This window comes from Nerophis lumbriciformis, linkage group LG12, assembly GCF_033978685.3.
Source record: "Nerophis lumbriciformis linkage group LG12, RoL_Nlum_v2.1, whole genome shotgun sequence".
In the NCBI taxonomy this organism is placed as follows: domain Eukaryota; kingdom Metazoa; phylum Chordata; class Actinopteri; order Syngnathiformes; family Syngnathidae; genus Nerophis; species Nerophis lumbriciformis.
In genome coordinates this window covers 1,146,633-1,173,660 of record NC_084559.2, presented here as the reverse complement: position 1 = coordinate 1,173,660, position 27,028 = coordinate 1,146,633, and the positions used below count along the sequence as shown (strand labels likewise).

General features: G+C 39.1%; 1 protein-coding gene across 1 annotated transcript; it reads left to right on the top strand.

The window, feature by feature from the left end:
• Nucleotides 1-404: 404 nt before the first annotated feature.
• LOC140679234 (ran-specific GTPase-activating protein-like) lies at nt 405-17,202 on the top strand. Its single transcript, XM_072914230.1, has 6 exons — nt 405-568; nt 6,236-6,372; nt 10,374-10,531; nt 13,144-13,272; nt 13,410-13,478; nt 16,347-17,202. Exons 1-6 carry the CDS (start codon nt 554-556, stop codon nt 16,538-16,540), a joined length of 702 nt encoding a protein of 233 aa, XP_072770331.1. The 5' UTR covers nt 405-553; the 3' UTR covers nt 16,541-17,202.
• Nucleotides 17,203-27,028: the final 9,826 nt, after the last annotated feature.

Genomic DNA, 27,028 nt, shown 5'->3' with positions numbered 1-27,028 from the left:
GAGCTCCAACCAAGTATTGAGTATTGTACATGCTCATATTTTTCATTTTCATACTTTTCAGTTGGCCAACATTTCTAAAAATCCCTTTTTTGTATTAGCCTTAAGTAATATTCTAATTTTGTGACACACGGAATTTTGGATTTTCATTTGTTGCCACTTCAAATCATCAAAATTAAATTAAATAAACATTTGAATGCATCAGTCTGTGTGCAATGAATAAATATAATGTACAAGTTACACCTTTTGAATGCAATTACTGAAATAAATCAAGTTTTTCAAAATATTCTAATTTACTGGCTTTTACCTGTATATATATATGAAAGGGACAAGCGGTAGAAAATGGATGGATGATATAAGGTCCGTCGTATGATCTACTTTGTTAAATAAAAACAAACAAAAAACATTACTTCCGTCTCAACGTGATGACGTATCGGTCAAATTCGGCGCGCGAAACCTGGAAGAGGAAGTGAGCGAAGCTGAAGGCAAACGGCGGCCAGTTTGGGATTTGAATCTTAAAAGATAACATCCATAATCTACCAACATCTACAATATTATGGCAGACCCGAGGGTGAGGTCCCGATTCTTCGATCATCGAATGTACCATGTTTGCTTTGAAACCCATATTTGTCGACTAAACCACCATTCGATGCTTTACAATTCGCCAAAGTTTCATTGAAAAAAAAAAAAAACTGCGAACCCAAAACTACCGATAATGATTTGGCGATGCGTGGAAAAAGCTAAGTCGATATTTCGGAATAATATAACAACGTAGTTTAAAATACTACCATGAAAAACGTTGTCTTTTAAAAAAAATATTTGACTGTTTAGCGCTCTGAAGTGAGCAGCCGGTCAGCATGTTAGCTCGTCTCATTAGCATGATGCTAATCGCTACGTCACTGTGCAGACGCCTGGCCTAAGAAACAACAACTTTCTTAACGCCGACTATTGTTTATTTATATTTTTTATTGTGTACATTTTGTTAAGTGTCGTATGCGATCTGTTTACTCTTTTTATCCACCAAGCACAACAGTCGCTAACCCAAGCGTGCTAACGTTAGCTCGCCTCCGCATGTTAGTTTCCCGGCTTTGCTATTTAATAATAACTTGAGTTAATGAACCGACAATTAATACTAGTCGCTAATCAACCTACCTGTTAATAACTTTATAGTTTCACCCTTTTTTGTGTAAATAATACATTTAGTCCGCAATAGCCTGTCCGTGTAAGGCCTTGTTATCAAACTAGCTAACTTTTAAGTCAGTTCTCACCGTTACACAACGTTGCCAAAACTAAAAATGGACTTAAACGTTGTCTGTTTAGTCTTTTGGATGTTTTATTACGGTTGGTGATGTTTTGTTGGAGTATTAGTCGCATCTGGCCACTCCTTAGGTGATGCCGGTTTTTGTCAGCATGCATTGGAGCCATTGTCCAACTTTGTTTCATTGGTTCTTCGATGGTTTTTGATTGATTGAAACTTTTATTAGTAGATTGCACAGTACAGTACATATTCTGTACAATTGACCACTAAATGGTAACACCCCAATAAGATTTTCAACTTGTTAAAGTCGGGCTCCACGTAAATCAATTCATGGTATAAATATATACTATCATCATAATACAGTCATCACACAAGTTAATCATCAGAGTATATACATTGAATTATTTACATTATGTACAATACTTACAATCCGGGGGGTGGGATGAGGAGGGTTTAGTTGATATCAATCAATCAATCAATGTTTATTTATATAGCCCTAAATCACAAGTGTCTCAAAGGGCTGCACAAGCCACAACGACATCCTCGGTACAGAACCCACATAAGGGCAAGGAAAAACTCACCCCAGTGGGACGTCGATGTGAATGACTATGAGAAACCTTGGAGAGGACCGCATATGTGGGTAACCCCCCCCCTCTAGGGAGACCGAATGCAATGGATGTTGAGTGGGTCTAACATAATATTGTGAGAGTACAGTCCATAGTGGATCCAGCATAACAGTAAGAGTCCAGTCCACAGTGGGGAAATAGTTTCTCTCTCTTTGATGAAATAACATTAGAGGAATTGTTAAGATGTGTTAATGGGACAAAACAAACATGTTTACTTGACCCATTTCCTGGGAAACTTATCAAGGAGCTTTTTGTATTATTAGGTCCATCAGTGCTAAATATTATAAACTTATCACTTTCCTCTGGCACTGTTCCACTAGCATTCAAAAAAGCGGTTATTCATCCTCTGCTCAAAAGACCTAACCTCGATCCTGACCTCATGGTAAACTACCGGCCGGTGTCCCACCTTCCGTTTATCTCAAAAATCCTCGAAAAAATTGTCGCACAGCAGCTAAATGAACACTTAGTGTCTAACAATCTCTGTGAACCTTTTCAGTCCGGTTTCAGGGCAAATCACTCTACGGAGACAGCCCTCGCAAAAATTACGAATGATCTACTGCTAACGATGGATTCTGATGCGTCATCTATGTTGCTGCTTCTTGATCTTAGCGCTGCTTTCGATACCGTCGATCATAACATTTTATTAGAGCGTATCAAAACACGTATTGGTATGTCAGACTTAGCCTTGTTGTGGTTTAACTCTTATCTTACCGACAGGATGCAGTGCGTCTCCCATAATAATGTGACCTCGGACTATGTTAAGGTAACGTGCGGAGTCTCCCAGGGTTCGGTTCTTGGCCCTGCACTCTTTAGTACTTACATGCTGCCGCTAGGCGACATCATACGCAAATACGGTGTTAGCTTTCATTGCTATGCTGATGACACCCAACTCTACATGCCCCTAAAGCTGACCAACACGCCGGATTGTAGTCAGCTGGAGGCGTGTCTTAATGAAATTAAACAATGGATGTCCGCTAACTTCTTGCAACTCAACGCCAAGAAAACGGAAATGCTGATTATCGGTCCTGCTAAACACCGACATTTATTTGATAATACCACCTTAACATTTGACAACCAAACAATTACACAAAGCGACTCAGTAAAGAATCTGGGTATTATCTTCCACCCAACTCTCTCGTTTGAGTCACACATTAAGAGTGTTACTAAAACGGCCTTCTTTCATCTCCGTAATATCGCTAAAATTCGTTCCATTTTGTCCACTAGCGACGCTGAGATCATTATTCATGCGTTCGTTACGTCTCGTCTCGACTACTGTAACGTATTATTTTCGGGTCTCCCTATGTCTAGCATTAAAAGATTACAGTTGGTACAAAATGCGGCTGCTAGACTTTTGACAAGAACAAGAAAGTTTGATCATATTACGCCTATACTGGCTCACCTGCACTGGCTTCCTGTGCACTTAAGATGTGACTTTAAGGTTTTACTACTTACGTATAAAATACTACACGGTCCAGCTAAGTTTTTCAACAATGGACATTGAATTGAATTGTATTGAAGTATTTAATCCAAACCTGCATAATACAACAACACACTTTTTTTTCTTTTTTTCTTTACATTTTGGCAGAGACATTTATGCAAGGCTTGAACAGGGGTTGGATGAAGCAGATGTTTATAATATCCCAACCCCTCTCACTCATTCCACATTTAACATAAACAATATAATACAAGAACAATACTATACAAACAAAAACAAGAAAAGCTCCTGTACACTAACAATACAATAGTACCACTGTTACTATGAGACAAAACACACACACATTGAAACAGTGTAGGTCTGACTTGGTAGGATATGTGCAGCGAGCAGAGAACATAGTGAGTTCAGGAAGCATAAGAACAAGTATATACATTAGAAATACATTTGATTATTTACAATTGGTTATTTACAATCCGGGGAGGTGGGATGTGGAAGAGGGAGGGTGTTAGTCAAGGGTTGTAGTTGCCTGGAGGTGTTCTTTTAGTGCGGTTTTAAAAGAGGATAGAGGTCCACTTGGGAGTGCATTCCATATTGATGTGGCATAGAAGGAGAATGAATGGTAAAAATTTCGTAGCAACAATGGTAAGGGTGTAACGGTACACAAAAATGTCGGTTCAGTGCGTACCTCGGTTTAGAGGTCACGGTTCGGTTAATTTTCGGTACAGTAAGGAAAAAAACTAATATACATTATGTGGTTATTTACCAAAATTTGTAAACAATGGCTTTATCCTTTTAACATAACAATAACATACATAAGAATAATAACTGGGATTTATATAGCGCTTTTCTAAGTACCCAAAGTCGCTTTACATGTAGAACCCATCAATCATTCACACCTGGTGGTACATATACACACAGGGTCCATTGCCAGGGTTAATGCAGTCAACATCCATCCATCCATCCATTTTCTACCGCTTATTCCCTTTGGGGTCGCGGGGCGGCGCTGGAGCCTATCTCAGCTACAATCGGGCGGAAGGCGGGGTACACCCTGGACAAGTCGCCACCTCATCGCAGGGCCAACACAGATAGACAGACAACATTCACACTCACATCCACACACTAGGGCCAATTTAGTGTTGCCAATCAACTTAACATATATAAAATAAAAACTCAATGAGATAAGGCTCAGAATTGGGTTCTTAACAAAACCTTTCTACATGTGTACAGCTCTGGTAATGGGTACATTCGCACCCACCTGCACAAATGTACTTCAAAATGAAGCAATCAAAATAAAAATACTTTTTTTTTGTTTACTAGGGCATGCATCTACAATATGCATTAGTTTGACCATTTAAAATCAAAGATAATTAAAAGGAGATGCTTGGAAATAGCATAAAATTGCCCCAAAAACTTGGAAAAACGCGATTCATAGCGTTACTTTTTGGTGTAACCATAATGAGCGTTATGTTCAGGTATATTTCTTTTATATTTTGATAAATCATCATATTTATGTATTACTAAATTTAAATAGGTATTGATCAATCTTTAAGTTGTGTGTTTTTGATTTCAGTTTGCTTTTGACATCTTATTTAGAATTGTAGTTGAAACTTTTACAACCTTGTGTTGTGCTCATGTTGGCGTAACCAAACTAGATTTCATTTAATTATCTTATTTTGAATATTTATTCCCTTTTTTACATTTAGTATATTTAAATATTCATTTAAAAACATTGAATACATTTCAAATATCAATAAAATGCAATTGCCTTCATCTTATAGGGTAATAATTTCACCACACCTAGTGTGTGTGACAATCATTGGTACTTTAACTTTAATGTTTAGTTACACCAAGTCATGAGCGTAACACTAAGCTTCATCACTTTGACTTGCAATATCTCTAATTCTGGTGGTGTTTTATGCTTTTTTCTTTTTGGAACATGTACTATACATATAATACAATAAAGTCCCATTTACAATTATGTTTCTAGCAATACTTTAATTTTGCCTTTGAAAGTAACAATCCAATATCCATTAGTGGAGCTGTACACACATATGAAGTGCAACATTTCCACATATAAAGTGCAACATTAAACTGCTTCAAGTTGTTGCTCGGATTAAATAAAATGACAAAACTTTTCTTCTACATACAAAAAGTGCAACATTAAACAGTTTCAAGTCAACTCAGCCTCAGATTAACTTTTCTTTCCCCCCCCCAGCCTTTAACCCTGGTGACTTTCACTCAATTTTCATGTTTTTTGCCAGCAAAATCAGTTTATCCACATTGTCTGCAGAAAGAGCAGACCTGCTTGCAGTTAAAATGTCTCCAGCTGTGGAAAATACCCATTGGCTGGGCACGGAGGTAGCAGGTATGGCGAGGTAGTGCCTGGCTAACTTGGCAGTAAGAGGATATATGGGCTCATTGTTCTTCCACCATAGAAGTGGCTCAAAATCTAGTTTTTAATGCAATATGGTCTTAAATCTGCTGCTATAAAAACATTTGTTATTGCTTTAGCCCTGCCTGACTCGCCAAGGAGAGGCTGCTTGAATGCGGTGGGAGCTGTGTTTGTTCGTTGAAGCCATGTTATCCATTGTTGTATCGCACCGAGAAACCGAAGTGTTCTCAAACGGGAGATCTTAACGAGGCAGGAGGGTCTTCCAGCTCTGGCTTTTGCATGTTGTAGTAGCCCGGTCGTTGCTAGCATGCCGTGTGTGGTGCCCGGTGTCCGTGTGGAAACTCGTTCGGTAAACAACTGAACCGAAACCCCCGTACCGAAACGGTTCAATACAAATACAAGTACCGTTACACCCTTAAACAATGTTGTTCATTTTTATTTGGAGTCTTTAAAACTCCACTATCAGATTTCAGCATGGTTGCATACCCTATGAGCAGATGTTTTTAATGTGTTCTTTGTCCATTTAGGACCAGGAAGAATCATCTGAGACCACTGCAGACAGTGCAGAAGACTCCAATTATGACCCTCAGTTTGAGCCAATCGTGACCCTTCCTGAGCAGGACGTTAAAACTTTAGAAGAAGATGAAGAGGAGATTTTCAAAATGTAAGCAGTTATCATATATATGTTTTTTAGGGCAAAATAGGAAACTGTTGTTAATGGTGAACTGCACCTTTTTTTGAGAATTGTGCCTCATTCACAATCCTTATGTAAGACAAGAACACACTTGTCTTTCTTTGTTTATGAATTCTAAACGTTAAATAAATGTTGGGCTGGGCTGATAAAACAATATCAATATATACCGCAATAGACAAGTAAACAATATCAATAAAAAATGTGTTCAATATAACGTTCACGGTGTGTGTGTGTGTGTGTGTGTGTAAAGTTAAAGTACCAATGATTGTCACACACACACTAGGTGTGGCGAAATTATTCTCTGCATTTAACCCATCACCCTTGATCACCCCCTGGGAGGTGAGGGGAGCAGTGGGCAGCAGCGGTGGCCGCGCCCGGGAATGGTGATTTAACCCCCAATTCCAACCCTTGATACTGAGTGCCAAGCAGGGAGGTAATGGGTCCCATTTTTATAGTCTTTGGTATGACTCGGCCGGGGTTTGAACCCACAACCTACCGATCTCAGGGCGGACACTCTAACCACTAGGCCACTGAGTAGGTATGTATATATATTAGGGCTGGGCGATATGACTAAAAAATGTATCACGATATAAGTGTTTCATATCAGTCGATATCGATAATTATTGGGGGAAAAAAAGAAGAAAAAAAACATTCTAAATAAAGACCAGGAGAAAAAAGACTGAATTTAAAATACTTTTATTTTAAATATAAGTAGGTAGCATGTCCTTCGCTAATTGATCCACCACTGCATCCGTTATTTCTTTATAACGTTTTGAATTTTTGTCGTATGGCACCGCTGCCGAGTACCTCTCGATGGTGGTCTGCTGTTGCCGCTTCGGTGCTGTTCCACTTGCACCGGCTGATGTAGATGGTTGTGGCTGTTTGGTACTGCTGTACTCCAGCGGGTGAGAGCGGCTCAGGTGGTAAAATAAGTTTGTCGTGTTCCCAGACTTGGTCGGGACAACGACCTTGCAAAGTTTGCAGACAGTATTACTCTGATTCGTATCGGACTTAAAAAATCCAAAATACTGCCAAACTGATGACGTGACATTTCTTTTTTTATTTACAATTTCCTCTCGTGCTGCCGCACTCATATTCCTGTTTTGTTTTACTCCTCGTCGTCAGCTCGCCGTTGTTGCTTTTTTTTTTTCTTTTTTTTTTTCTGTTAGCATTTCCCAGAATGCCTTGCGGTTCAGGCTCGGCCGTGATAGGTTGAGAGGCCAAAGCCCTTCCTCTGCCGACACCCCCCAGAATGCCGTGCGGTTCCGGCTCGGCATTTCTTCCTATTTTTTTCTAACAGAACTCAGTGAAATTATCTAACGTTCTATCGACCCCATTTTCTATTGATATTGATCACATGTCTATTGCGATATATATTGTTATTGTTTTATCGCCCAGCCCTAATATATATATATATATATATATATATATATATATGTATGTATGTATATATATATATATATATATATGTATGTGTGTGTGTGTGTGTGTGTGTGTTGAAGGAAAAAGCAAATTTGATGCGTTATTGAAATTAATGCGCCCTGCTGTATACTTAAAATGAGCAAACATGCATGTTATGATTGTGCCTGTTACTACCTTGCATACAGTGAGTATGGAAAGTATTCAGACCCCTTTAATTGTTTTGCTCTTTCATTGCAGCCATTTGCTAAAATCAAAGTTATTTTTTTATCTTTTAATTGGTGTACACTCAGCACCCCACCTTCGCAGAAAAAAAACAGAAATTTAGGCATTTTACAAATGTATTAAAAATAAACTCAAAGCACATGTACATAAGTATTCAGACACGTTCATTACTTTGTTGATGCACCTTTGGCAGAAATTGCAGCCTTGAGTCTTTTTGAATGCGATACACATCTTTGGCCACTTTCCCCCTTTCATGTTTGCCCATTCCTCTTTGCAGCACTTCTCAAACTCCATCAGATTGTATGGGAAACATTGGTTTTAATCCAGGATGTCTGTATTCTGCTAAATTTATCTTTCTCTCCATCCTGACTTGTCTCCCAGTTCCTGCTGCTGAAAACCATGCTCAAAGCATGATTCTGCCACCACCATGTTACACTGTAGGGATGGTATTGGCCTGGTGTGCCTCGTTTGCTCAACATGATGCCTGGCAGTCATGCCAAATAGTTTAATCTTTGTATCATCAGAACAGATACTTTTGTATCTCATGGTCTGAGTCTTTCAGGTGCATTTTGGCAAACTACCATACAAGCCTGATTGTTGTATTGCTGCAGAGATGGTTGTCCTTTTGTAAGGTTCTCCTTTCTCCACATAGGAATGCTCTAGCTCTGACAGCGTAACCATCAGGCTTTTGGTCGCCTCCCTGACTAGTTTAAAATGAATGCAGCAATGTACAGAGATGTCCTGGATGAAAACCAATGTGTCCCATTCAGTCTGATAGAGCTTGAGAGGTCCTGCAAAGAAGAATGGGCGAAACTGCCCACAGATAGGTGTGCCAAACTTGTGGCATCGTATTCAAAAAGACGCGAGGCTGTAATATCTGCCAAAGGTGCATTACAGTATTGAGCAAGGGGTCTGAATAAAAATGTACGTTATTTTTTATTTGATTTTTAATACATTTCTGTTTTTGTCTCGGAGCAGATGTAGGTCCGAAGCAAAGAAAGACTGGGCGGGAGAAAGATGTTTTTGAAGGAATTTTTGGATGGGAACAATATAATCTCAGTGTATTAGTCCGGTTTTTCAAAAGCCAAACATGATCATCTTAAGGCAGACCTGGGCAAATTAAGGTTCAGGGGCCACATGTGGCCCGTTAAACTTTTCAATCTGGCCCGCCCGACATTCCCAAAAGTTTTTTTTTAGATCTTTAAGATGGAAAGTGTAGCTGCCATTATGATGTGCAGTGATGTTTTCTAATGACCGTAAGTCTTCAACTATACTAAGTCTTTCAATGGTTGGAATCTGCACTTTTGCATAATATACTAGTTACTATGGTAATCTAATTAGTTACTATGGTCATCTAACTAGTTACTATGGTTGTCTAATTAGTTACTATGGTCATCTAATTAGTTACTATGGTCATCTAATTAGTTACTATGGTAATCTAAGTCACAGCAGCTCAGACGAGGCACCAAGCAGTGTGGGTGGGGAGCGTTTCCACAGAGTGTCAGCCTGAAATGTGGGTGTCAGGGACAGACGCGGAAGGAGATTTTTACAACAAAGTTCTAAAGCTTAGTGAAATATCAGATTGTAAGTTGGGTTTTTTTACCCTTCGCGTTCATATTTCGCTGTGTTTGTCGCTTTTTGCTTGTGTTTCGCTTGATTGTAAAATATGTGGATGGAGAGGGGGTGTGACGTTCATATATTTTCAATATTCAGTGTTTTATCCTTCATAGTTAATATTGTAAATCCCACATTCTTTATTTTCATGTACATTCCGGGTGTCTCATTCAGTAAAAAAAAATATACTATTCCATTTAGTTTTTTGAGGCGGTCTGTCATAACATTTTTAGCATTCAATCAGACATTATTGTGTGTTTTTGTATTAATGTTCCTAAAAAAAATCAGATATACCGGCCCCCAGACACACTTGTTTCTCCAAATATTCAGTGTGTTATCATTCATAGCTAATATTGTAAATCCCACATTCTTTATTTTCATGTACATTCTGGGTGTCTCATTCAGTAAAAAAAATAAATAAATTCCATTTAGTTTTTTAAGGTGGTCTGTTATAATGTTTTTAGCATTCAATCAGACATTATTGTGGAGTTATTGTATTAATGTTCCTAAAAATCAGATATACTGGCCCCAAGACAGACATTTTTCCCTAAATTTGGCCCCCGAGTCAAAATAATTGCCCAGACCTGTCTTAAGGTGTTTCCAAGGTTTATAGGGTGCTTCCTTAGAGCCAAACTTTTTTGAGAAATCAGACTAACTTAGTGCGTATTCAATGACTTTCAAAGTGCATTCTCAGCTGATTCTTGATTTCTTAGGCGAGCTAAACTGTACCGGTTTGCTTCTGAAAACGATCCACCTGAATGGAAGGAGAGAGGCACAGGTGATGTCAAGCTGCTGAAACACAAAGACAAGGGCACCATCCGCCTCCTGATGAGGAGAGACCGTACATTGAAGCTTTGTGCCAATCATCAGGGTGAGTCTCGTAACCACTGAATCGTTTGATCAGACCGGCCAACATTTCCTTATTTTGTGTACTGTGTACGCCTAAATGGGCTCGTATGCGTTAATAATTTACAGCTACTTTTGGGCTTTCAGTTTCGAGTCAAGTTACTGAGCCACACTGGGAGTCACTGCGCATAGCTGGAGTGAAGTTAGGAAGTGCTTACAGCAAATTTGACATTCTGTGGTATAAGCAAAGTTATGCACACACAACGTTATTGAATGCATAATAATAAAGCCTTGTGATTGCTCCAAATATCCTGCCTTCCTTAAGCACACTTGTACACAAAGGCAGTAAGTTCAACACCATCCGCTCATCAAAACTCTTAACACGAGGTTGACTGATGGAGGCCAGTTTATTGATAATTAAAAGGGTGAAACTGTAGGACACAAACATTGTAAATGTAAATGCATGAATTAAATGAACTTAATAATGTCATATCACAGACCACAGATTATCAAGTATTCTATTTGAATTAAATCTAAGTTTAACTTTGTCACACACCACTGTATGTGTTGATATAATTACTAATACCAGTGACAGTGTTTAAATTGTCTTAAGTAACAGTACAACAAAAACGTCCACTAGATGGCGGCAGATGACAACAAATGAGAGTTAGCCGACATGAACAGGTAATGCAATCAGAGATCGTCTAACACAGGGGTGCTCGTTACGTCGATCGCGAGCTACCGGTCGATCTCGGAGGGTGTGTCAGTCGATCACCGGCCAGCCATTAAAAAAATAGTCCTAAAAATGAGCGATCATAAATCTTAACTATGACGTCACTTTCGTCACTTGATTGACATTCACGGCACCCGAGGGTCTTCTGAGATGACGCTGGCTGCTGCCAGCTCATTAAAATTACCGACTGGAAGGCGAGAAACACTTTTATTTCAACAGACTCTGGCGCCGTACCTGTCGTCAAAACTCCAAAGACCGACTGCACAGTTGCACAATAAAGCGCTACTTCATACTGCCTGCGCTACCAAAATAAGAGTCTCAGAAAGCTCGCGTGCACAAGCTAGCAAGCTACGGAGTTTGCCGACAATGTATATCTTGTAAAGTGTATACAAAGGAGTACGGAAGCTGGATAAATAAAATGCCAAAGACCAACCACTTTCATGTGGTATTGGACAGAAAGGAGGACTTTTTCTCCTCCATTCGAAAATGCGGACTTTATCAACACTACTGTCTGATTCCAATCAATGCAAGTCATCAGAATCAGGTAATACACCAACTTATATTCTTGTCTTCATGAAAGAAAGGAATCTATATGTGTTAAACATGCTTGTATTATCTTTAAACACCTTTAACTTATTACCAATATTAACTATAAGTGTTAAACATGCTTGTATTATCTTTAAACACCTTTAACTTATTTCCAATATTAACTATAAGTGTTAAACATGCTTGTATTATCTTTAAACACCTTTAACTTGTTAACAATATTAACTATATGTGTTAAACATGTTTGCATTATCTTTAAACACCTTTAACTTAACAATATTAACTATGTGTTAAACATGCTTGTATTATCATTAATCACCTTTAACTTGTTAACAATATTAACTATATGTATTAAACAAACTTGTATTTTCATTAAACACATTTAATTTATTAACAATATTAACTATATGTGTTAAACATGCTTGTATTATCATTAAACACCTTTAACTTGTTAACAAAAACATATGTTTCATAAATAAGTAAATATAAATTATATATATGAATGAGGTAGATCCCCACGACTTGATCAATTGAAAAGTAGCTCGCCTGCAGAAAAAGTGTGAGCACCCCTGGTCTAACATCATAAAACACACACATTTCACAGCTAAATATGACTCTTTGTGTACTACAAACATTAAATATGGGTACATACCAACGATGCCACGAACAGCATAAGATGTGATAGTTGTTCGCTGAGAAACACGAGGAGTGAAGCGGAGTTGTGCGCACCTGTCTGAAATCTTTCCGGAGTCTAAACACGTGACCTATCTGTGGGTTTCTTAAAGGTACAGCTCACTTAAATAAATGATAAATGGGTTATACTTGTATAGCGCTTTTCTACCTTCAAGGTACTCAAAGCGCTTTGACACTATTTCCACATTCACCCATTCACACACACATTCACACACTGATGGCGGGAGCTGCCATGCAAGGCGCTAACCAGCAGCCATCAGGAGCAAGGGGTGAAGTGTCTTGCCCAAGGACACAACGGACGTGACTAGGATGGTAGAAGGTGGGGATTGAACCCCAGTAACCAGCAACACTCCGATTGCTGGCACGGCCACTCTACCAACTTCGCCACGCCGTCCCACTTAACAGAACTAACTGAAATGACTTGGAAATAAACACGCACTAAATAAAGTAATCTTTAGTAATCTTAGTAATCTAAGAACAAGCGCTTTTAACAGTAATGCAAAGAAAATATGTTAATTGGCTTGTGAAGCTAATAGAAATAAACACCTGTAGCTTTTAGCATTAATTGCAATGTTTAACATGAATACGCGATGTAATAATGTTCCTAATCTTACATGTCATCTCTTGCAAGTTAATGTTGTTGTGTGTTCTCTTGCGAACAACAGTTGTACCGATCATGGAGCTGAAGCCCAACGCTGGCAGTGACAGAGCCTGGGTCTGGAACACACTAGCAGATTACGCTGATGAAGCACCAAAACCTGAGCTCCTGGCGATACGCTTTTTAAATGCAGAAAGTGCGTACTGTGGTGGAGGATGATGCTTTTTCTAGTCTTATGTTTTGTAGCAACCCTCAAGTTTTTGTCCACTTGTCAATGCTATTGAACTATTTTTTTTAGAAGATGTATTTACCATTAAATTGCTCTTTCTGCAGATGCTCAGAAGTTCAAAATGAAGTTTGACGAGTGCAAGGCAGAGGTCAAAAAAAATCTTGAAGGATCAGGTTTGTGTTTAAAGTCTCCTTAATTTAGTAAACATACACACCTTAGATCAGCGGTTCCCTAACTTTTGTCGTGTTCCCCCTTTGGCACATAAAATGTCTTCCACAATAGCTCAATTTATGCAGAAATCCCAAAGTGCAAGTGTGTGTATACAACAAATACTGTGACAATAATCTGACATTATCATGGTTTGCAGTCAAAACAGACAGAATGGCAAAATCTAGTTGAAGGAAGTAAACTTCAGCATAAATATAAAGACTCAGTGGTCAACATTTTAGAGTGTTGTGTTACTGGTAGTTATTGGTTATGTATAAGATTTCAGCTTTTTATCTCTAATGTTCTATTTTTGCTGGGGGGTTTTCATTTAATTTTCTTTCTAAAATGTGCTGAGGGGTAAAAACAAAATAGATCAAGGGACCAAATGGCCCCTGCATTAAGCTTTGGTTACCTCTGCTTTTACAGATCTTTCTCAGTCTTTCCCAATCCAAGTCTATGAGCATGAGCTGATGAAGTCTACTCGGATGAGAGACGAATCGTCTTCTAAGACGAACCAAACAGTCTAGTTGCGATCGATTGAATGCCCTGAGATCTTTCTCAGGGTTGCATGTGTAACTTATCAACTGCGAGCAATCAAAACTTTATTTAGCTTGTTGGCGGGACCTGCCAGCCATTCTCTTCCCCACGTCTTTCTGCGCGTAGTGGTGGTGGCGTCACTCACTTAATATTGGAGCCGGAACTAATCATTTTGAAACAATGATCTCTTTAAAAGTACATACCTGCCAACTACTCCGGTTTTCCCGTAATTAGTACTGTTTTCATCAACCTATTCCGGGTTACGGTTGCAGTGATAAAAAATACGGTTTTTTATTAATTAAATTATTATTATTTTTTTTAAGTTTTGTTCACGAAATCGCGTAACAACAATGACAATCGACACTGCTTCCCGTAACTTCCTATCGAGCCATTCCCAATGCCATGCGCGAGACTATTTATAGCACCGCTGCCAAGCACCAGTTGCATTGTTTCCAAACGAGCGAACGATCATGGAATCAGCCGGAGAAAAATCGCAAACGAGTCTTAAACCGAAAAGAAAACTGCAGTCATTCCGTGAAGAATATTCAAAAGCCTATCCGGGAATAATTATCCGTTCCAAAAAGGGTGAAAACTACGCGAATTGCACCTTGTGCAGACAAGATTTCTCGATCGGACACGGAGGAATTAGCGATGTAAAAGACCACGTTGGGACAAAAGAACACAAGTCTAATGCCCTTGCTAGCGATACAAGTGGAAAACTTTCAACGTTTTTCGTCACCCAAACAGATTCTTTGGATGTGATAAATGCCGAAGTTTTATTTACGGAGGCAATAATTGAGCATGGACTTCCAATCTGATAGAATACATTTGGATTTTAGCCACAAAAAGGTAATGACACCAATGCTATCTATTGGAATTGTTTAGTACTGTTATACTGTTAAAAGTGTTTATACTATTTATGCTTTCAAGTCCAAGTTGAAGAAATCTGGTTAAATGTTGACAGCATAACTACCAAAATACAGAAGTATGTCCTTAATATTTTTGCAGTGCTATTTCTGTTGAAAAGTTAAAATGATTACATTAGAGATGTGATGTGCCACTTTTCAAGTGTCTGATGGCTTAAATTAATTTTCATTAATTTTTCATATTTTGAATTCTTTTGAAAGGCTTACAAAAAAACTACATTTGAATTGTAATTCCATGCTATTGACAGGACTATTAATTTTAATGAAGTTGGCTTACCATGTTTACAGTATGATAATTGTGATAGAAATGTGAATTTTAGGCACAGAATATTTTTTACAATTGAACAAGGCAGTAGATTATACAAGCTTGGACAGAAAGTTAATAATGACACCAATTTATTTTTTAATGGAATTGTTTAGTACTGTTTTACCATTTGTTTACTGTAAAAAGTGTTTATACTTTCAATTAACAAATTGAAGTCTTGTGAAAGGTTGACAGGATAACTGGCATTAACTGTCAAAATAATTTCAAACTATTGAAGTTAGCTTACAGAATAAACATGTCAATCAACCCATATGATTTTTGCTGTAATATTTTTGTTTTGAAAAGTCACTGTGACTGATAGAAAAGTGATGGTTTTAGCAACATTTTAACCTGTGAATGCTAATAATCATTTTGCGTCGGGGGGCGAAGCCTGAACCCCCCACCAGGACTTTGTCCTGGTCCTACCGGGGCCTGTGGCCCCTGGACCCTGGCTACTAGGTTTTTCTGATTTCAAAAGTTGGCAGGTATGACACTGGTTTACTGCATGCTCTGCAAACACTTAAGTGGGACATGCATCTCTAAAAAAAAAAGGCTGTGATAGGTTGGCTGTAGCTGACCTCTGCAAACGATGTTAACATTTGCAATACAAATATAACTGTTATGCATCAACTTGTTCCAGCTGCAATAACACTCCCCATTACTGTGGCTTTTCACAGAGTTGACGTCACAACACTTGCTCAAACCTAACAAAGATCTAGAAGCAGGGGCGTCCAAAGTGCAGCCTGTGGCTGATTTTTTTTTTTTAATCGACCTTCGACACATTGTAGTAATGAAATCAGACAAAAAAACTTAAAAAATGGGAGGAGACAAGAAAAAGTTGGGATGTTATTAAAAACTAACACCACCAATCTTTGTCTTAAAATATAACTTTTTTCGCCTTTTTAATAAACCTTGAAAGGTATGGCAGGATGAGTGTGTGTTCCTAAAAGTTCTTGTGGGCATCAAGAAGGTTTTTAGGTTATGAAAGTTTTTTTGTGAGCATCGAGATGTTTTCAGTTTAGTTTGTGGTTGACTTGTCTTGACGTTTTGACCTGATTTCACCGCAGGAAACGCTGACAGTGCAAACAAAGTTGCAGAGAAGCTAGAGGAGCTCTCAGTAAAGGACAAGAAGACATCAAAAGACAAGCAAGAAGTTGAAAAGGAGACGGAGAAGAAAGTTGAAAAGGAGAAGAAAGTTGAAAAGGAGAAGAAAGAAAATGAGACAAAGGAGGTGAAGGCTGAGGAAAAAATTGAGATATAAGAACTTTCTTTTTCGGCCTTCAATTTATCCGTTTTTTTCCTCTTTTTCTACAATAGACTCTAAACGAACTGAATTTGGACACTTGACATTTAGTTTTTTTAATTTGCTTTGCCTCACAAGTCCTTGATACCACTCGAAGAAACCAAGACAAACCGTGCAAGCCCCCGTCCCCTAACACACCTCAAAGTTACTTCTGACAAACTGTGGCCAGGCTTGTGATGATAATTCCCACATTGGGCTCTTTGGTTTTTGTTCTGAAGCAGAGTTTTTTTGTAGGGGAGAGGAAAATGTAGCCTGCTGGATAGCAGCACAGGGTCAGGGACCAGACATCATGGAAGAACATGTCGCTGTCATATCCCATGATGCATCGCAACGGGCCTTGTCCATGCTTCCACTGCTCACACCTCCACGTGTGTCTAAGTATTGTAATCAGCAGGGTGGCCAGCGAGGGTCGTCAGATGCATTTGGCTTCATCTTTTGTTTCCAATCAGCGCCACTCCAACCTCAAATCCTCAACAGGAATTTGTTAGCTAACATTCCCTGCCGATGATCTCAACATATTAGTCAACTTTGCCCCCTAAAGTGCATCTGTAAATACTTGTACATCGATAAAATGTTGCTTCTCATTTGCACTCGTCCCCTCCACCTTCCAATAAAACACTGTCAACCACCTTTGTAGCCATTAAAGCTTCTTCCAGTACAGGGGTGGGCAATTAATTTTAACCGGGGGCCGCATGAGCAACCTGAGCACTGCTGGAGGGCCACACCGACAATATTTCAATTCAATTTTGCTCAAATTATTTTTTAATATACCGTAAGATAAATAATAATAATTACATTTAACCTAACTTAACTTTATACAAAAGCAGATTGCTTTTGATGGTTTTATTTTTAACACTGTCTTACACAACACTTCCTGATGTATAATACAAAGCAAAAATGTCAATTTCTGTCACTTTATCCTGCATCCTCATTAAAAGTCCAACATTTTTCCCCGTCAGTTCAACCATCTGTTGTCACACCTGCCAGCTTGTCCCATTTCAATCAATCAATCAATCAATGTTTATTTATATAGCCCTAAATCACAAGTGTCTCAAAGGGCTGCACAAGCCACAACGACATCCTCGGTACAAAGCCCACATAAGGGCAAGGAAAAACTCACCCCAGTGGGACGTCGATGTGAATGACTATGAGAAACCTTGGAGAGGACCGCATATGTGGGTAACCCCCCCCCCCCTCTAGGGGAGACCGAAAGCAATGGATGTCGAGTGGGTCTGACATAATATTGTGAGAGTCCAGTCCATAGTGGATCCAACATAATAGTAAGAGTCCAGTCCATAGTGGGGCCAGCAGGACACCATCCCGAGCGGAGACGGGTCAGCAGCGCAGAGATGTTCCCAGCCGATGCACAGGCGAGCGGTCCACCCCGGGTCCCGACTCTGGACAGCCAGCACTTCATCCATGGCCACCGGACCTGTGCCCCCCCCCCCCCCCCCCCCCTCCACAAGGAAAAGGGGAGCAGGGGAGAAAAGAAAAGAAACGGCAGGCAGATCAACTGGTCTAACAGGGGGGCTATTTAAAGGCTAGAGTATACAAATGAGTTTTAAGAAGGGACTTAAATGTTTCTACTGAGGTAGCATCTCTAATTGTTACCGGGAGGGCATTCCATAGTACTGGAGCCCCAATAGAAAACGCTCTATAGCCCGCAGACTTTTTTTGGGCTCTGGGAATCACTAATAAGCCGGAGTTCTTTGAACGCAGATTTCTTGCCGGGACATATGGTACAATGCAATCGACAAGATAGGACGGAGCTAGACCGTGTAGTATTTTATACGTAAGTAGTAAAACCTTAAAGTCACATCTTAAGTGCACAGGAAGCCAGTGCAGGTGAGCCAGTATAGGCGTAATATGATCAAACTTTCTTGTTCTTGTCAAAAGTCTAGCAGCCGCATTTTGTACCAATTGTAGTCTTTTAATGCTAGACATAGGGAGACCCGAAAATAATACGTTACAGTAGTCGAGACGAGACATAACGAACGCATGAATAATGATCTCAGCGTCGCTAGTGGATAAAATAGAACGAATTTTAGCGATATTACGGAGATGAAAGAAGGCCGTTTTAGTAACACTCTTAATGTGTGACTCAAAGGAGAGAGTTGGGTCGAAAATAATACCCAGATTCTTTACTGATTCGCCTTGTGTAATTGTTTGGTTGTCAAATGTTAAGGTGGTATTATTAAATAAATGTCGGTGTTTAGCAGGGCCGATAATCAGCATTCCCGTTTTCTTGGCGTTGAGTTGCAAGAAGTTAGCGGACATCCATTGTTTAATTTCATTAAGACACGCCTCCAGCTGACTACAATCCGGCGTGTTGGTCAGCTTTAGGGGCATGTAGAGTTGGGTGTCATCAGCAAAACAATGAAAGCTAACACCGTATTTGCGTATGATGTCGCCTAGCGGCAGCATGTAAATACTAAAGAATGCAGGGCCAAGAACCGAACCCTGAGGAACTCCGCACGTTACCTTAACATAGTCCGAGGTCACATTATTATGGGAGACGCACTGCATCCTGTCAGTAAGATAAGAGTTAAACCACGACAAAGCTAAGTCTGACATACCAATACGTGTTTTGATACGCTCTAATAAAATATTATGATCGACGGTATCGAAAGCATTTCAGTCCTAACATGTCCAAACACAAATTTACCTATGTGAACAAGTCATTACCTATGGTTGTCTCTTTAATTGACTGCATGGCTGCCAGCTCCTCCGTGAATTGAAAGTCTGCAGTTATCCCACGTAAGAAGATGAGCAGCTGGGCGGTGTTACGTGCATCACAGCTCTCATCCAAAGTCAGCGAAAAACAGTCAAAAGTCGGCCGTTCTGTTCTTCATCTGAAGCTCCAAGTTTCCAGCGATGGTCTCAACCCGCCTCGTTACAGTGCGTCGGGAGAGTGACACGTTCTCAAATGCGCCCCTCTTCTCCGGGCATAGCGCACCAGAGTCCAATAAGCACTCCTTAATAAACTCCGGCAGAAAACGCCTTACTTTTTCTGGCAATTTTGTGAGAAATGACGAAACTTGTCCTGATGGCTGCATCTCTGGGGGTGTGAAATTTGGCAAAAAGTCCTTGTTGGGTTTTCAGTTTTTCCATCAACGCATCAGTCTCCCTTACGCGCTCTTCATCAGACAGATTCCGGTATTTTTCCTCGTGCTTCGTCACGTAGTGGCGATTCAAATGATATTCTTTAAACACAGCAACCTGTGTACCGCAAATTAAGCACGCGGCTTTACCTTTAATTTCTGTAAAGAAATACTTGGCAGTCCATGTCTTGTTGAAAACACGGCATTTGTCATCAACTTTTCTCTTTTTAGCGTCTCGGGGATAACCGGGCATCACTTGTCGCTGTGCACCTTCACTCACAGGTTACACACGGACATACGCCAATAAATAACACTTTTCAAAATAAAAGCAGCACCGTTGTATTGCACGCACGACATAGATCCATCCATCCATCCGTCTTCTTCCGCTTATCCGAGGTCGGGTCGCGGGGGCAGCAGCCTAAGCAGGGAAGCCCAGACTTCCCTCTCCCCAGCCACTTCGTCCAGCTCTTCCTGTGGGACCCCGAGGCGTTTCCAGGCCAGCCGGGAGACATAGTCTTCCCAACGTGTCCTGGGTCTTCCCCGCGGCCTCCTACCGGTCGGACGTGCCCTAACACCTCCTTAGGGAGGCGTTCGGGTGGCATCCTGACCAGATGCCCGAACCACCTCATCTGGCTCCTCTCGATGTGGAGGAGCAGCGGCTTTACTTTGAGCTCCTCTCGAATGACAGAGCTTCTCTCTAAGGGAGAGACCCGCCACCCGGCGGAGGAAACTCATTTCGGCCGCTTGTACCCGTGATCTTGTCCTTTCGGTCATAACCCAAAGCTCTTGACCATAGGTGAGGATGGGAACGTAGATCGACCGGTAAATTGAGATCTTTGCCTTCCGGCTCAGCTCCTTCTTCACCACAACGGATCGATACAGGGAGCGGACTGCCACAATCAGACAGTCCGATACCCCGTACTCTCTGAGCACTCCCCACAAGACTTCCCGAGGGACACGGTCGAATGCCTTCTCCAAGTCCACAAAACACATGTAGACTGGTTGGGCAAACTCCCATGCACCCTCAAGGACCCTGCCGAGAGTATACAGGTAAAAGCCAGTAAATTAGAATATTTTGAAAAACTTGATTTATTTCAGTAATTGCATTCAAAAGGTGTAACTTGTACATTATATTTATTCATTGCTTTAAAACTTGCTGGTAGACGGCTGCGTTGACCCTGGATCTCAGGAAACAGAGTGGACCGACACCAGCAGATGACATGGCACCCCAAACCATCACTGATGGTGGAAACTTTACACTAGACTTCAGGCAACGTGGATCCTGTGCCTCTCCTGTCTTCCTCCAGACTCTGGGACCTCGATTTCCAAAGGAAATGCAAAATTTGCATGGTTGGGTGATGGTTTGGGGTGCCATGTCATCTGCTGGTGTCGGTCCACTCTGTTTCCTGAGATCCAGGGTCAACGCAGCCGTCTACCAGCAAGTTTTAGAGCACTTCATGCTTCCTGCTGCTGACCTGCTCTATGGAGATGGAGATTTCAAGTTCCAACAGGACTTGGCGCCTGCACACAGCGCAAAATCTACCCGTGCCTGGTTTACGGACCATGGTATTTCTGTTCTAAATTGGCCCGCCAACTCCCCTGACCTTAGCCCCATAGAAAATCTGTGGGGTATTGTGAAAAGGAAGATGCAGAATGCCAGACCCAAAAACGCAGAAGAGTTGAAGGCCACTATCAGAGCAACCTGGGCTCTCATAACACCTGAGCAGTGCCAGAAACTCATCGACTCCATGCCACGCCGCATTAACGCAGTAATTGAGGCAAAAGGAGCTACAACCAAGTATTGAGTATTGTACATGCTCATATTTTTCATTTTCATACTTTTCAGTTGGCCAACATTTCTAAAAATCCCTTTTTTGTATTAGCCTTAAGTAATATTCTAATTTTGTGACACACGGAATTTTGGATTTTCATTTGTTGCCACTTCAAATCATCAAAATTAAATGAAATAAACATTTGAATGCATCAGTCTGTGTGCAATGAATAAATATAATGTACAAGTTACACCTTTTGAATGCAATTACTGAAATAAATCAAGTTTTTCAAAAGATTCTAATTTACTGGCTTTTACCTGTAGAGCTGGTCCACAGTTCCACGACCAGGACGAAAACCACACTGTTCCTCCTGAATCCGAGGTTCGACTATCCGGCGTAGCCTCCTCTCCAGTACACCTGAATAGACCTTACCGGGAAGGCTGAGGAGTGTGATCCCACGATAGTTAGAACACACCCTCCGGTTCCCCTTCTTAAAGAGAGGAACCATCACCCCCGGTCTGCCAATCCAGTGGTACCGCCCCCCCCCCGATGTCCACGCGATGCTGCAGAGTCTTGTCAACCAAGACAGCCCCACAGCATCCAGAGCCTTAAGGAACTCCGGGCGGATCTCATCCACCCCCGGGGCCTTGCCACCGAGGAGCTTTTTAACTACCTCAGCAACCTCAGCCCCAGAAATAGGAGAGCCCACCACAGACTCCCCAGGCACTGCTTCCTCATAGGAAGACGTGTTGGTGGGATTGAGGAGGTCTTCGAAGTATTCCCTCCACCGATCCACAACATCCGCAGTCGAGGTCAGTAGAAAATGTATTTTGTAATTTGTGATTGCCGCTGTTCACATTCACTCACAATCGCGCACTCGCATACATCCACAGGGACGCACGAAGGGCCGGATGTGGCCCGCGGGCCGCCGGATGCCCAGGTCTGTTCCAGTACGTCACTATTTGAATTCCTTGCTGTTGCCTGGAGAGAGAAGACATTCGAAAGGCTACTTTCCATCAACAATTTGCTCAAAGTAAACTTTATTTATTTTGCCCAGGTTTCAGGGAAATATTTCGTCACAAAAATAGCACATTTATACAATAGTCTTAATACAATTAAGTCAAATGTCTAAAGATCATAGCTAACAAAACTTGAGGAATGACAACTTGTCTGCTTCAACTTGTGTTAGGACTTTTAACACATTGCACACCACAAACATTTACTGTTTTACTCTTATTGCGCACCTTCTTTCCTCAACGATGAAAGCAATAACATGTTTCTTCCATTGTCTTCACGTAGAGAACATCCTAACATCTCATGTATCGACTACTTGAAGGCAACAACGGCTGAGTCTTAAGTCATGTCAGGTATATTTTTGTCAAATTCAGTTAAGAATTTCATATTTTTGAACAGCAGGTGTGTTTGATACTCTTGTACAATTGCTTTATGCCCATTATTTGGTGCTGAAAGTGTTGAGCTGAATACATACACTATATTGCCAAAAGTATTTGGCCACCCATCCAAATGATGATGTCCTAATCACTTGGCCCGGCCACAGGTGTATAAAATCAAGCACTTAGGCATGGAGACGGTTTCTACAAACATTTGTGAAAGAATGGGCCGCTCTCAGTGATTTCCAGCGTGGAACTGTCATAGGATGCCACCTGTGCCAACAAATCCAATCGTAGTGATGGGTTGATGAGGCGTCATGAAGCGTTTCGACACATTGCAAAACTGTATTGATACTGTGTCGATACTGTGTCACTAAATACTGACATCTGCTGGACATTAAAAATCCCTACAGGCAACCTATGGACCGACTCAACGGACACTGATTTGATGCCCTAGTACAGGGGTCACCAACCTTTTTGAAACCAAAAACTACTTCTTGGGTACTGATTAATGCGAAGGGCTACCAGTTTGATACACACTTAAATAAATAAATATATTGTCATTTGTAAGTTACACGTAAGTGTGATTTAAACAAGAATAGCTAAATAAATAAATGTATATATATATAAAAAAAATGGGTATTTCTGTCTGTCATTCCGTCGTACATTTTTTTTCCCTTTTACGGAAGGTTTTTTGTAGTGAATAAATGATGAAAAAAACACTTAATTGAACGGTTTAAAAGAGGAGAAAACAAGAAAAAATTTAAAATAACATTTTGAAACATAGTTTTTCTTCAATTTCGACTCTTTATAATTCAAAATTCAACCGACAAAAAGAAGAGAAAAACTAGCTTACCGTATTTGAATCTTTTTGAAAAAATTAAAAAAATAATTTATGGAACATCATTAGTAATTTTTCCTGATTAAGATACATTTTAGAATTTTGATGACATGTTTTAAATTGGTTAAAATCCAATCTGCACTCTGTTAGAATATTTAACAAATTGGACCAAGCTATATTTCTAACAAAGACAAATCAGTATTTCTTCTAGATTTTTCAGAACAAAAATGTTAAAAGAAATTCAAAATACTTTGAAATAAGATTTAAATTTGATTCTACAGATTTTCTAGATTTGCCAGAATAATTTTTTTGAATTTTAATCATAGTAAGTTTGAAGAAATATTTCACAAATATTCTTCGTCGAAAAAACAGAAGCTAAAATATGTATTATTCTTTACAATAAAAAATAAATAAATTTACTTGAACATTGATTTAAATTGTCAGGAAAGAAGAGGAAGAAATTTAAAAGGTAAAAAGGTATATTTGTTTAAAAATCCTAAAATCATTTTTAAGGTTGTATTTTTTCCTCTAAAATTGTATTTCTAAAAGTAATAAGAAGCAAAGTAAAAAATAAATGAATTTATTTAAACAAGTGAAGACCCATCCATCCATCCATTTTCTACCGCTTATTCCAAGTGAAGACCAAGTCTTTAAAATATTTTCTTGGATTTTCAAATTCTATTTGAGTTTTGTCTCTTTTAGAATTAAAAATGTCGAGCAAAGCGAGACCAGCTTGCTAGTAAATAAATAAAATTTAAAAAATAGAGGCAGCTCACTGGTAAGTGCTGCTCTTTGAGCTATTTTTAGAACAGGCCAGCGGACGACTGAATTTCAGTATTTAGTAGTGATGGGTTGATGAGGCGTCATGAAGCGTTTCGACACATTGCAAAACTGTATTGATACTGTGTCGATACTGTGTCACTAAATACTAGTGATGGGTCCGGCAACACCGATGCATCGGCGCATGCGTCGAGCTCATAGAGCAAAACCCTGTGTCGGTGCGCGTACCGCTTTTAGAAAGTCACGTGACCGATCATGAGCTGTTTTGGTCACGTGACCGATACGCCAACTGTGTCGCCTCCTCTGTGCCCTGTGAGCGGGTCTTTTCTACAGCCGGAGAAATAATAACTAAGAAGAGAAATCGTCTAAAATGTAATACGTCGGAAAAACTTTTTATTTTTTTATTTTTATAAAAATGTGTAAAAAATAAAATTAAAAAAATTCCCAGTCCACAATCATCCACAACACGTTCTCTTAGATTTCCATGTCATGATACATGTTCACATTATTTATTGACTGTAATCTAAAAAAGATACAAATATATTTTTATTTAAATGAAGATATGAAATAATCCTAAATGAAATACAATGACTTGGTTTATATTATTGTATATACTAGGGCAGGGGTCACCAACGCGGTGCCCGCGGTCACCAGGTAGCCCGTAAGGACCAGATCAGTCGTCCGCTGGCCTGTTCTAAAAATAGCTCAAAGAGCAGCACTTACCAGTGAGCTGCCTCTATTTTTTAAAATTTTATTCATTTACTAGCAAGCTGGTCTCGCTTTGATCGACATTTTTACTTCTAAAAGAGACAAAACTCAAATAGAATTTGAAAATCCAAGAAAATATTTTAAAAACTTGGTCTTCACTTGGAATAAGCGGTAGAAAATGGATGGATGGATGGGTCTTCACTTGTTTAAATAAATTCATTTATTTTTTTACTTTGCTTCTTATTACTTTTAGAAATACAATTTTAGAGAAAAAATACAACCTTAAAAATGATTTTAGGATTTTTAAACAAATATACCTTTTTACCTTTTAAATTTCCTCCTCTTCTTTCCTGACAATTTAAATCAATGTTCAAGTAAATGTATTTATTTTTTATTGTAAAGAATAATACATATTTTAGCTTCTGTTTTTTCGACGAAGAATATTTGTGAAATATTTCTTCAAACTTACTATGATTAAAATTCAAAAAAATTATTCTGGCAAATCTAGAAAATCTGTAGAATCAAATTTAAATCTTATTTCAAAGTATTTTGAATTTCTTTTAAAATTTTTGTTCTGGAAAATCTAGAAGAAATACTGATTTGTCTTTGTTAGAAATATAGCTTGGTCCAATTTGTTAAATATTCTAACAAAGTGCAGATTGGATTTTAACCAATTTAAAACATGTCATCAAAATTCTAAAATGTATCTTAATCAGGAAAAATTACTAATGATGTTCCATAAATTATTTTTTTAATTTTTTCAAAAAGATTCAAATAAGCTAGTTTTTCTCTTCTTTTTGTCGGTTGAATTTTGAATTATAAAGAGTCGAAATTGAAGAAAAACTATGTTTCAAAATTTTATTTTAATTTTTTTCGTGTTTTCTCCTCTTTTAAACCGTTCAATTAAGTAGTTTTTTTCATCATTTATTCTCTACAAAAAACCTTCCGTAAAAGGGAAAAAAAATGTACGACGGAATGACAGACAGAAATACCCATTTTTTTATATATATATATAAATTTATTTATTTAGCTATTCTTGTTTAAATCACACTTACGTGTAACTTACAAATGACAATATATTTATTTATTTAAGTGTGTATCAAACTGGTAGCCCTTCGCATTAATCAGTACCCAAGAAGTAGTTTTTGGTTTCAAAAAGGTTGGTGACCCCTGTACTAGGGCATCAAATCAGTGTCAGTTGAGTCGGTCCATAGGTTGCCTGTAGGGATTTTTAATGTCCAGCAGATGTCAGTATTTAGTGACACAGTATCGACACAGTATCAATACAGTTTTGCAATGTGTCGAAACGCTTCATGACGCCTCATCAACCCATCACTACTAAATACTGACATCTGCTGGACATTAAAAATCCCTACAGGCAACCTATAGACCGACTCAACGGACACTGATTTGATGCCCTAGTACAGGGGTCACCAACCTTTTTGAAACCAAAAACTACTTCTTGGGTACTGATTAATGCGAAGGGCTACCAGTTTGATACACACTTAAATAAATAAATATATTGTCATTTGTAAGTTGCACGTAAGTGTGATTTAAACAAGAATAGCTAAATAAATAAATGTATATATATATAAAAAAATGGGTATTTCTGTCTGTCATTCCGTCGTACATTTTTTTTTCCTTTTACATAAGGTTTTTTGTAGAGAATAAATGATGAAAAAAACACTTAATTGAACGGTTTAAAAGAGGAGAAAACAAGAAAAAATGTAAAATAAAATTTTGAAACATAGTTTATCTTCAATTTCGACTCTTTATAATTCAAAATTCAACCGACAAAAAGAAGAGAAAAACTAGCTTATTTGAATCTTTTTGAAAAAATTAAAAAAAGAATT